General features: G+C 35.8%; 1 protein-coding gene across 1 annotated transcript in view; it reads left to right on the top strand.

Annotated features, from left to right (window-relative positions):
• Positions 1 to 13,663, top strand: part of LRRK2 (leucine rich repeat kinase 2) — a 213,824-nt gene that overhangs the window by 36,915 nt on the left and 163,246 nt on the right. Inside the window, exons 12-14 of the mRNA XM_052640501.1 lie at positions 2,922 to 3,051; positions 5,512 to 5,636; positions 10,717 to 10,829. Coding sequence (XP_052496461.1) covers positions 2,922 to 3,051; positions 5,512 to 5,636; positions 10,717 to 10,829 — 368 coding nt within the window. The remainder of the gene's footprint in view (positions 1 to 2,921; positions 3,052 to 5,511; positions 5,637 to 10,716; positions 10,830 to 13,663) is intronic.

Raw genomic sequence — 13,663 nt, 5'->3', positions numbered from 1 at the left:
TGAGTTCAGGGTCTTCCCTGAGAAGAATCTTCTGTGCAATCTTGACCACTCTCTGGGCTGTTTCTTACTATGATGCCTCAGGATTGGTTACATTTGAAATTAACCTTGATTTCTTTGTTCAAGACTCAATTATCTGGTCTTTCTGATTTCATACTTCTTTGTTCTTGGTTCCCTGCCATGTTAACTTTCCTCAGATCCCTCTGAATAATCCTTGGAGTTCTGCCTTATGAGAATAGTAAGAACTTAGGCAGCTTATTCACCAGTCTCCATTGAAAGACACTTGGGAACATTGCATAGGAAGGGCTGAGTATAGTTTTATAGGCAAATAATTTGTTTGGTGGCCGACAAAACTGGGTTTTGTCATGGTGGTTCCCAGGTCAAGGTTCAAACATCTTGTGTGACATTTTATTCTTTAATTAATTAGTTAATAAAATTAGTATTTATTGAGCTTTAGACATCCGAGATAAATAGAAATCCCAGGTTCATGAACCTTATACTCTAGTGGGAAAGATAAGTAAAAAAGCTAATTGATATATATGATATGTGAACCTTGACTGTATCAAAGAGAATGTGAAGCCAAAAAAAAATATGAAGCAAAGAAAGAGTATACATGTTAGTGTTCAGAGGTGACAAAATTGTGACTAGGCAGTGAGGAAACAAGGTGACTATTGAAGTGAAGGCCTGAAGGAAGTTGTTTTTGTTATTGGTCTTTTATAACAGATAATTTATTGCTTAAATGGTGTAGAAGAGGTCATGAGTATGGTGTAGAGAGCTGGTGAATGAGATGTGTAAAATGTTCTATAAACTCTAAAGTGACTCCATGCTGTAATTTTTTCTCCAAGGTGTACTGTATGATGAAATTTCTGTTCTTAATTTTCAAATCTCAAATTGAGTTAATGTCCAAGACAGTGATCGTTAAAGTGTGGTCTCTGGACCAGCAACATCATTTGGGAACTTTTTGAAAATGTAAGTTCTAGGGCCCCATACAGACCCAGTGAATCATAAACTGTGTAGATGAAACTCAGTGATCTGTTTTAAAAAATCACTGAGAGAATTCTTGTGAACTCTGAAGTGTGGGAACTGCTGATCTAGAATAACTTCTATGATGTAAATTATTTCCTTAGTTAGAATTTAGCCATTTTAGGAGGAGCTATTAAAGCTTTTGATTTGACTGAGCAAAATAATCAAATTACTCTTTTTTTAATTGATTAATTAAAAATCAGTAAAATTTTTTTTATTGGACTAGCATTTGTTTATACCAAGTTTTAAGTGTACAACATTTTATTTCTACTTATGTATACACTGCAGTGTGCTCACTAGCAAAAATTTAGTTTCCATTTATCACCGTACTGTTCATCCTCTTTACACACTTCACTCCCCTCTACCCATTTCCTCTCTGGTAACTGCTACTCTGTTTTTGATTGGTTTGTTCATTTATTTTGTTTTTTATATTCTACATGTGAGTGAAATCATACAGTCTTTATCTTTCATCAGCTGACTGATTTCATTTAGCATAATACCATCAGGGTCCATCCATGTTGGTGCAAATGACAAGGTTTCATCTTCTTTCATGACTGAGTAGTATTGTACCATATATGTATGTCGTACCTTCTTTGTGCATTCATTGGCTAATGGGTACTTAGGTTGCTTCTGATTTGGATATTATAAACAATGCTATGAAGAACATAGGGGTACATATATCTTTTCAAATTAGTGGTATTTTCATGTTTTTAAAAATATAAATATCCAGAAGTGGGATATCTGGATCGTGTGGTAGTTCTGTTCATAGTTTTTTGAGGAATCTCTGTACTGTTATCCATAGCAACTGTACCATTTTTCATTACCTTTTATCCACTTCCTCACCAACACTTGAATAACCAACTTCTTACCATATTTTGATGATTTTTTAGATTTTGAAAAAGTATGAGTTTCAGATTTTGTCAGTAATTTAGAATACATATATTACTTCTACTTGTGAGTTTTCTCTGATCTTTTCTTTTATTCTCAATTTCAGATGCAAACTAATTTTTTAAAAAAATACTATTTAAAGCTTTCTCAGTTTCATTCCTGCCACCTTCAGTGTTGAAACATAGTTTATAATGTTGGAATTGATATTTATATAGAGTCTTCAAGATAAATGGTATTTATATGGAAACTTTAAGATATTATGGAAACTTTCAAGACACTAGATTTGCATTTACTGAAGAAAGTTTATTATGAAGAGGAAAATTATTTCATAATCATTTTCCACACATAATGTGAAATCAATTGTAAAGCAATCTATATGTTTCTTAAGCTTTGTTATTATTTTGTGAAAATATGTAGTTATGTTTTATATGTTTTTTATTAGTGCTTTTTATAACTTTGTGTATCATAGCACAGATAGAAATGATGTTTGCATGGTCCACTGGAGTAAGTGGAGAAGGCTGAGGGCAACCCAGCCTGGTTTCAGCCTTACTTCCTCCATCCCTCAAAAGCTGATAGGATCTTCACTCATCTATAACTTATTCCCAGGTCACCAGTGAGCCTCTGCTCTACATCAATTGAGTTTTTTTGTGAAGTTGTTTTATAATTAGAATGAAATTTATTTTTCATTCTTATGTTGGGGGGCATTATGTAAAAATGTGTTTCTTCAAAAATATTCTTTTCACATGAATAGTAATCACATTCCCCTAGTTTTCTCTGTGAATGAAACTTTCACACTAAAACCTCAAGTGGTTAATAAATATGAAAAAATTGGAAATACTATATATTTTAAAGAAAAAAATTAATGATATTTAAGTTATTACTGAAATATAAATTAATATATAGTTGTATACACATTCTGATGAACTTTGATTATCTTTAATAGTATGTGTCTTATTGCAAGGTTATGACAATGTCCTTTCATTTATTCAAGTAATGTTTAAAAAATCTTGTAGTTAATTTTAGAAAGATCCTGTTGTCAAAAGGAATATATCTGAATGTATTGGAGTTAATGCAGAAGCATATGCATTCTCCTGAAGTGGCTGAAAGTGGCTGTAAAATGCTAAATCATCTTTTCGAAGAAAGGTAAGAAATATTTATGAATTTATGTAGAATATATAGTATTGGACCAGGCAGAATATCAATATTTTGAGCATAATTGTAAGAATAAAAAGAAAAACAGGGCATTTGAAGATGGAGACATTTTGCAACATAATCTCATGTCAGTAATGCATAGACTTATTTTATTTACATATAGAAATATGTTGAAAATTTGCTTTTGTGCTTTATGATTGGTATTGACTGTGTTTTGAAAAATGGTGCTTATATAGCACATAACTTTAAACAATTTTAAAAATTTTGTTGTGTGGAAGATAGGATATGGCTTCTAATTGTTGCTTTCTCACAGCTAATATTTATCAATATTCATTCATTAGAATTAGCTTTGTCTTTTCTTCCTGCTCTCATTCCTTACCTGGGGAAGCATTTAACACTTTTAGTTCAAGCACAGAGATGTTAAGATTATATGTCTAGTTTGTGGCACAGAGAGACCGTATCATTTATCTGGCGATGGATAACGCAGGTTTGGGGTAGAATGGCAAGTAGTGGTGGGGTGGGGAGGGAAGGGGAGTGGAATTTATCTAAAATTTGTTTAAAAGCCTGAAACTGAATTAATACAGAGGGTTATCTCCTCCTGAAGGATGTGCTCAGCACATTTTTGTACTTTATTAGGTCAAAGAATGTGAGGTAACTTTGACATAGTCTAAATAAATTCCAAACAAAAAAAGAGCATTAGAAAACTGTCCTGTGTCAAATGGCACAGATGTTGCAGTAAAATCTGATTTTGAGTCCTGGTTTTCCCACTAGTTTGAGTCAACTATTTGATCTTTCAACTTCAGAATCCTCATTGATGATGAGGAATAATAACAAATTCATAAATTTTTAGCTTATAATGTAAAGATTAAATAAGTTTGAACAAAAGACTTAGGAAAATGACTGGTGCTGTTTTAAGCCCCCAATAAAATGTAACTGTTTTTGCTAACAGGTATTAAATATTAATAGGGCTTCCCTGTTGGCTCAGATGGTAAAAAATCTGCCTCCTAGGCAGGAGACCCAGGTTTGATCCCTGGATTGGGAAGATCCTCTGGAGGAGGGAATGGCTACCTACTCCAGTATTCTTGCCTGGAGAGTTCCATGGACAGAGAAGCCTGGGGTCTCAGAGAGTCAGAAATGACTGAATGACTAACACTTTCACTTTCAAATATGAATAAGTGAAATGCATATAGCATGATAAACTGTATGTAACATGTTTACAGACTTAGAATGAACAGCATTACATTGTTTTTTAATGTAAAAATACATTGTTTTTAATGTAATATAAGTGTAATAATTTAATATAATTTAATAAGTCCAGCTTATCTATTTATGTTTATATATCATAACTTAAAACAATATCTCTCTTTTTAAATGTTGTTCTTGACATTTAAATGAAAAGTTTATGTTAAACTGTGATTGTTTATTGTTCTGTCAGTGTGTAAACCTTTATAAGGAGGGAAAAATACAGTGGAATAATGGACAGTTTAAGATGTTGTAGATTCTGGGCAATTAATCTTTCTGGCTGTTTCCTCATATGTAAAATGCATGAATTTCCAGGACTGGGAATTCAGAGTTAACTATGACAACGTGTCTGCCCCTAAAAATCTCATTTTTAAGCAGATAATTACAATACAGTGTGATAATTCAATGACAGGGATGTGTAAAATCATAGGGTATGGTGAATCAAGCTAGGGTGACCAAAGGAGAGAGGCTGCAAAGAGGGGATGTGTTTAAACTGGGACTTTAAGATGGTAAAGAGGGACTGTATGTCAGTAACCATAGACCCATGCAAAGTGAGGACCCAGATCTGATATGCAGAAGTTTTAGTCCATATGGTACTATGTAAAAGCAAGGGCTGCCTCTATTAAATTTGGTAGGACCTACTGACATCTACATTTATGTGTAGATTAACATACATTTGTGTATGTTAAATAATAGCTAAAATGCCTTAGAGAAACCAAGACTTTAGTGCAGATAAAACTAATTAAGACTACCACACAGGAAGTCCAGTGGTGTTAATCAGGAAAGGGCAGGTAGTTATGCTGTAAACAGCTCTCTGGACTTGGCGGTCAGAGTTTGCATTCCAGCCCTGGCTCTGTCATGTTCCAGTGAAAGGACCTTGATATTTAACCTCTACCAGCCTAAATTCTCTACCTAGAAAATGCAAATAATACCTTCTTTTCAGGGGTTGTTGCCAATGACCCTGTACAGATCAAAAGGAGGTTGTTAGTTCTGGGAAACTAAGTAAAAGATGTCCCAATTTACTGTGAATTTAACTTCTTGAAGTCAAAGTTTAACCGAATAAGAATTTAAATTGTGTTTGCTCATATTACTGAGTTCACATAGCCTTTTCTGATAAAATAGTTCTGTTTTCTTGTACTTGTTTCAAATTGGTCTTTGTATTGGAACCAGGTTGGACTTTTGATAAGCATTTCAATATTATATCTCCAGTAGCACTTCCCTGGATACAATGGCAGCAGTGGTCCCCAAAATAATAACAGTCATGAAAAGTCATGAGACGTCATTATCAGTGCAGCTGGAAGCACTTCGAGCTATGTTACATTTTATAGTTCCAGGTAAGTTACATAATTGATGGCGGGAAGAGCTGTCATTGTAAATGAATTTTTTGACTTTTCATGAAATATCAACTTTCTAGGCAAAAATTAAAGGACTGGTTTCTGCCAACCAAATTTAAATCTTTGTACTAGCCCAAAAATAAAACTAGAGGGAAAATGTTTGCAGTTGACAGGTGAGTAAGGCTGAGCTGGTAAAAAGGCCAGGAGGGACATTTCAAGCAGAAAGAGAAAGAACACATGGTCTGGGATGAGTGGAGCATGGTGTTGAGGAGAGCAGTGCCTGGGGGTGAATGTGGCAGGATGGGCAGAGGCTGAGAGGGAGGGCCTTGAACAGAAGACAGCAGTTTGTGCTTTTTTTAATGCAAGTCAAATCTAAAATTTTATTAAAGGTGTTTGAAAGTTGCAGTGTCATAACTAAAGCTGCCATTTATAACAGCAGTAGTATGGTGTGGAGCATGATGGACAGGGGAGAGCCTCCTGCAAGGAGACTAGGCTGGAGGCTGGATGGCCAGATGAGACACAGTGGAAGCCCAGCCAAGAAAGCAGGAGAGGATGCGTGTGGGAGGTGATTAGGATCACCTGTGATGCAATTTTCTGACTACTGAATATCAGGGATGTTATTATTATTTTGCTCTGTGAGAGTTCCAGTACTTTTGAAGTTCATTTTTTTTCATCCTTTTAAATGAAATCTTCCTAAACCTACCATTTTCTGTAGTCATATTGGTATTTATATTTCTGAGTATAAGAGTATAGAATTTTTCAAGGAAAGGGCTTTCTTTAGTCATGTTTTTCTTTTTATTTTAAATCCCCTGGAAACTTGGACAAAAATTCAGTAAATTTTGAATTGAATCATGTCCCATTCAAATTGTCAAACAACTTTTGAGATATAATTTAACAGACATAATTTTGCTTGGATATTATTGAGAGTTTTTAAAAAATGTTATAGATTGTAAAAAGCAAACAAAATCCTTTTGATTATCTTTAAAGATGTCAACCTTATTCTTCTGAGAGTGGTTTTGAGTTTTAAAGATAACCAAAAGACATTCAGAATTGTCTGTTAATTAAATAATACTATTTTAGTTAAGAAGTAAGTTTTGAATATAGAATTTCTTTTATTGTTCTGAGATGATCCTAAAGTGACATTGATATGTATGAAGTGATGTATTTAAATGATAAATCATAGTTTTATAATGTTTTTAGGTATATTAAACAGGTGTCCTTGAAAATGATATTATAAATACATGGTGATACTTTATATATGAAAATATATATTAATAAACATACTTTATAAGCATCCAGTTCCAGTTCAGTCACTCAGTCATGTCTGACTCTTTGTGACCTCATGAATCACAGCACGCCAGGCTTCCCTGTCCATCACCAACTCCCGGAGTTCACTCAAACTCATGTCCATTGAGTCAGTGATGCCATCCAGCCATCTCAGCCTCTGTAGTCCCCTTCTCCTTCCGCCCCCAATCCCTCCAAACATCAGGGTCTTTTCCAACGAGTCAACCCTTTGCATGAGGTGGCCAAATCAGCTTCAGCATCAGTCCTTCTGATGAACACCCAGGACTGATCTCCTTTAGAATGGACTGGTTGGATCTCTTTGCAGTCCAAGGGACTCTCAAGAGTCTTCTCCAACACCACAGTTCAAAAGCATCAATTCTTTGGTGCTCAGCTTTTTTCACAGTCCAACTCTCACATCCATACATGACCACTGAAAAACCATAGCCTTGACTAGATGGACCTTTGTTGGCAAAGTAATGTCTCTGCTTTTGAATATGCTATCTAGGTTGGTCATAACTTTCCTTTCAAGGAGTAAGCGTCTTTTAATTTCATGGCTGCAGTCACCATCTGCAGTGATTTTGGAGCCCCCCCAAAATAAAGTCTGACACTGTTTCCACTGTTTCCCCATCTATTTGCAATGAAGTGATGGGACCAGATGCTATGATCTTCGTTTTCTGAATGTTGAGCTTTAAGCCAACTTTTTCACTCTCCTCTTGCACTTTCATCAAGAGGCTCTTTAGTTGCTCTTCACTTTCCACCATAAGGGTGGTGTCATCTGCATATCTGAGGTGACTGATATTTCTCCCAGCAATCTTAATTCCAGCTTGTGTTTCTTCCAGTCCAGTGTTTCTCATGATGTACTCCGCATATAAGTTAAATAAGCAGGGTGACAATATACAGCCCTGATGTACTCCTTTTCCTATTTGGAACCAGTCTATTGTTCTATGTCCAGTTCTAACTGTTGCTTCCTGACCTGCATATAGGTTTCTCAAGAGGCAGGTCAGGTGGTCTGATATTCCCATCTCTTTCAGAATTTTCCACAGTTTATTGTGATCCGCACAGGCAAAGGCTTTGGCATAGTCAATAAACTATGCTTATAAGGTCTATTTATGCTTTATTGACCTTACAAGCATATCAGTATATAAATATATTTCTCTATTAGGTAAAGGCTTAATCATCTACTTCACTCTGTGGTAACATACTGTATTACCATAGCACACCACACAAATAACCATATTCTATCATGCTGTAATTATGCCATCCTATACCATCCTGTAGTTAGGGGTTGGGAATATCCCCTGGAGGAGGACGTGGCAATCCACCTTAGTCTTCTTGCCTGGAGAATCTCATGGACAGAGGAGCCTGGCGGGCTGTAGTCCATAGGGTCGCAGAGAGTCGGACACGACTGAAACAACTGAGCATATACCATCTGTAGCATATGATTCAGTATGTCAGGGAGTAACTATAATATCAGTACCCCAGTAGTTTCAAGGTTGAATATGATTATGGTTTTGACATGTTAAGTTGAAGTAGGTACTTATAAGATGTTTAGATGTACATGTATATAATTTTAACTAAACCATATTAAAACTATTAATTGTAGCAGATGTGCATATAGCAAATTTGTGTAATTTAGTATCTAATTCAGGAGCACATATTGCATCTAGTATTATGTCACTTAAATTGCTTTCAATCTGGTACTGTTCACTTCCTCCTTTTTTATAACATAACTTATTGAAGTGATTGAGCCTGTGCTTTAAAAGAATAATACTAAAGACCTACTTATTTTAATAAATATCATTTGACTTGTTCCTTCTTGTCTTGTGTCAGTTCTAGAGGAAACAGTGCAAAATTCTTTAGGAAAGGACAGATGCATATTGGGAAGTGTATAGAAGAAAGTGATTATGAATATAAAGCCAAACAGTAGGAGAAACTGAATTTGTTTACTTTGCAGAGGAGATAATTCAAGAGGTTATGAAACTATTAAAACTCTTTCATTTATATTTAGTTAATAACAAATGTGTAAGGCATTATTCAAAGTACTTCATATAAAATTTTAAAATTCTTATAGCAACCCATCAGTCAGATTCTACCCCCTTCCCTCCTGCCCACCATTTTACCAATGACGAAACTGAGACATAAGATACAAAGATTTTAAGGTCACAGCTTATATAATGGAAAGTTTTCACCCTAGGCAGCCTGAGTTAGGGGCTTTCCAGATGGTGCTAGTGTAAAGAACCCTCCTGCCGATGCAGGAGACTTAAGAGACGTGGGTTCGATCTCTGGGTCGGGAAGATCTCCTGGAGGAGGGCATGGCAACACACTCCAGTATTCTTGCCTCGAGAGTCCCATGGACAGTGGAGCCTGGCAGACTACAGTCCTTGGGGTTCATAGAGAGTCGGACACGACTGAAGCAAGTTAGCACCAGCACCAGCCTGAATCAGAATGGGTGCTTTCTAAAGGCACATTTGTGCAACAAGTGGCTATTGAACAGCTGTTATACCTAAAGAGCTGTGCTTGGAACTCTTGGTAATCTGGAGATGATTAGGCTATGGATACCCTCTTCAAAAAGTTTTCAGTTCAAACAGTTTAAAGGACTATTATCTGGTAAGGAAATGATATCGATTCTGGATAGTAGAACCTCAAGTGATATGGCAGAGACCAGAGATGAAATTTGGGGAGTGTTCATTTGGTCTTAATGTAAGAAAGACAGTTAGTAAGACTCCTTACATTTGGCATGAAGCTTTTACATTTCAACAGGACTGCTTTTAATGGTTACATCTCCTTGTGATATAATAGGCAGCTTTAGAAATTAATGTGGTCTTGGTCACTGAAAATGAGACTCTAAGAGTTTAAGTGGCTTGTCCAAGGTCATACAGCTGTAGTGAATGTCAGGACCTATTTGAATAAATTTTAAAATGAGCACTGAATGTTCCAGGAGGGTGAAAATCATGCCTGTCAAATTCATTGTGGTATTCTTAGCATGCGGCAAAATCCTTTGCATGTATTGTTGGCATTCAAATTTTTGTTAAGGAAATGAAAACTTACATGCAACCAACTTATAACTTTTATTAATACAAATTACTGAAATGAAAGATTATGAGGTATTGTTTATTAATAATTATTTCTATAGTCATAGATTTTAGAAACATTATTCACAATTATTTTACTTTCATGTTCTATTATATGTTCTGTATATGTTCAATATTTTTTGACTTCCTATTTTTCAACCATTGTGCGATAGTTCAGCTACAATATAGCTTAATAAAGTATGTTTTCTTTAAGTTACTTAATACTTTTATACAGCCTTAGAGGACTTTTGATAAAACTACGTGTTCTTTACCATCATAATGCGGAATTTTTCACTGTTCTTCCTGCTACTCTTTTATGTCTACCTTTCATATCTGATGTTTTTATGTTAGAGTCCAAATAACTTTGAACTTTTTAAAAATCCTCCACCATTGCATAAAAATCTAGCTTCTTGTAATGAGTACAGACTGTTTGTTAATACACAAAAAAGAGATTGTTGGTTCCAGAAAATTGCTCCACCATAGTAACTTCTTGCTACTTTAAATTCAGTAAACATCCACATACAGTGTATTTATTTTATATTCAGTGATGAACAATTTTAGAAAATTTCTTAAACTTTAGAGTTACTTCTTTGATAAAGAACCATGGGTTAGAAAAAGGTACAACATATGTATTGTTGGGTTAATTATAATCATTCCTAATAAATGACATTCTATTCAGCCTAAATCTGTTATGAGAAAATGATTTGTATTTACTTTACATTTAGGCATCCCAGAAGAATACAGGGAAGATACTGAATATCAGCATAAGCTAAATATGATTGAAAAGCAGTGTTTCAGGAATGATATTCACAAATTGGTCCTGGGAGCTTTGAACAGGGTATGTATATTATAAGATTCTGCCTTTATACTCTTAACTAGAATATGAAATTTGGGGATCTATGGGGGCTATTATTAGCTTAAGTTTCCCATGTTCTGTTTACTATGATAGTAAGAAGTTATCTGTTTAGAAACATAAGATGAGAGTAGGGATGTAAGAGGGTGAAGAGATGTACCATTCCAGCTAAGAGAAGTGCACAATTACAGATTTTGACAGGCTCTTTTGATAAATCCATTTGAGTCAATTCAGTCAGAGAGAGAACTCTGGATGTTCACCTTAACCTCATGAGTGATGCCAGGAGCCATGGCTGCTGTTTCCTCTTTCTGTCCTCCTGGTCTTTCTTTTCTGGTCCCACGCTGAAAGATTCAGTCCATGAAGACACACAGGGAGCAACACTGAAGTTTTTTTTTTTCATTCCCTGTGCTTTTTTGTATTGTACTCTTTAGAGATAACCTATGAAATAGCTCAGTATTCATTGTTTCTTCCTAGTATTAGGCATTTACAAACACTGGGTTTCCCTGCTGGCTCAGCAGTAAAAAATCTGCCTGTGATGCAGGAGATGGAGGAGACATGTGTTTGATCCCCGGGTTGGGAAGATTCCCTGGAGAAGGAAATGGTAACCCACTTGAGTGTTCTTGCTATGAAAATCCTGTGGACAGAGGAGCCTGGCGGGCTACAGTCTGTGAGGTTGCAAAGAGCTGGGCATGACTGAGCAACTGAGCATGCACATAACTATGTACATTTGCAATGATGTACTATAATTAATAAATTAATAATCATGTTAAGTCTGAAAAAAGAGGAGAATCATGTTTATGTTGTACAATGCAAAAGGTATTGATGGAATTAAGATGGTTTGGAAGTTTAACATAAGATGAATTGGTTCTTTATAAAAGATATAAAGGTAAAGATGTAAAGATTAGGTTAATGTTTTTGTGAAAGGAAAAGATAGTCAAAGTAATTAATGGACATAATTCCTTCTGATATAGTATACTTTGAAAAATGTCATGAATTAAATAGAAGAGCCTGCAGAGAGACCTTCATTCATTTTAAACTGAACTTTATAATGTAATTATCTGATATATTTGAGTCATTTGTACTCAGACTTTAATATGATTCTTGAATATAGCTTTGGGTTGAATTTAATTCGAGAAATACTTGGTGAAAATAAGAATGTAGAAGGAACTACGTTAGGCGCTGGGAAGACAGAAATGAATATGCTTTGTGTCCTTCTGTAATGGAGCTCATAATCTGGCTGGGGACGTAACAGCCATGCATGAAACATAAAGCAACACTAAGTTGTTCGGTGTTAGCACTTATGAGCTGCGCTAGTTTTATGAACAGTTCTTTAGATATGGTAAGTTATGTCTGACTCTTGGGACCCCATGGACTGTAGCCTACCAGGCTCCTCTGTCTATGGGATTTGCCAGGTAGGAATACACGAGTGGGTTGCCATTTCCTTCTCCAGGGGATCTTCCCAACCCAGGGACTGAACCCGGGTCTCCTGCATTGCAGGCAGACTCCACTGACTGAGCCAACAGAGAAGCTCAGTACTAGAGGAAAGAATAGTTAGTTTTATTTGTGATGTGTGTTGGTGAAAAGCAAGTGGTACCAGAAAAGCCTTTTGGTAACTTCGATTCTGGTTATGTCATCTTTCCTAACATCATTGAATACAGGTATGATAGAGTGGAAGGAGTTGCCAGTCAAGGGAGAAGTATTGTACTTACTGCCGTCAGTACTGTGATGCCAAGAAAATCACTGTGCTCCTAGGTCTTCCTTTCTTTTGCTATATAATCCCAGGAGAAGTGGTTGAGAATCTCCCTGTTGTTGTTTAGTCACTGAGTTGTGTCCAACTCTTTGTGACCCTATGTATTATAGCCCACTAGACTACTCTCTCCTTGGGATTCTCCAGGCAAAAATACTGGAGTGGGTTGCCACTTCCTTCTCCAGGGGATCTTCTTAACCCAGGGATCAAACCAGGGTCTCCTGGATTGCAGGTGGATTCTTTACTGCTGTGAGTCACCAGGGAAACCCAAGAACCTCCCTACCCCTTTCTTTTCCATGCCACACCTGGGTAATGACACAGCATCTCACTAAAAAGTGACTGCCATTTGTGGGCAAGGAATTAAGGTCATGGGAAGCAGAAGTGGTACTGTTTTATTTTAAAAAATCTCCCCTGTGTCATTCCCCTAATTCTTTTCCATGGTTGAGAAAAAAAATGCTCTAAAAGATGAATGTATTTTTTTTCTTTAGTTTTAAAATCCCATAATTGCATGTGTCACTCTGAATAAATGTTACAAGGCATCAGAGATTTTGGATCCAAATACTGTTGATGAAATAAAATGAATTGCCATTAAAAATAAGCCTTTTCTTGGATAGCAAACTTCCAAATAAGGTAGAATTTTTGATTCAACTAAGATTTACAATGCAAAAATTACTAAAAGTATTTTTAAAGTGAATCAGTGTCTGGAGGTGTACATAAATCCAGTAACATTCAGACTGAAGTTAAATCTGTCTGAAATATTAACATTACATTTATGCCTGATCCTTTTAGCTTTTTCTACACATGAAAACTTTCAATAATCTGTTCCAGAGACATCTATTTACCCAGTATTGTCTCTGGAGAACACAGTGGAAAAGAGAGCTCTCAGCATTTTGGTCACATCTGTGCTTTGTGTGCAGTGGCACTGCTGCTGTCTTCAGTCAGGAAACTTAAGAAGTCAGCCAATCTTCTCATTAAATGCACACAAACTAAAGAGCTTCTCAAAAACCTTAAAGCAAAATGTACTCAGTTTAAATACTGAAGATACATATTTCAATTGTGATTAATATATAGT

This window comes from Budorcas taxicolor, chromosome 5 (genome assembly GCF_023091745.1).
Source record: "Budorcas taxicolor isolate Tak-1 chromosome 5, Takin1.1, whole genome shotgun sequence".
In the NCBI taxonomy this organism is placed as follows: domain Eukaryota; kingdom Metazoa; phylum Chordata; class Mammalia; order Artiodactyla; family Bovidae; genus Budorcas; species Budorcas taxicolor.
This window is presented reverse-complemented; position numbering and strand designations above follow the sequence as displayed.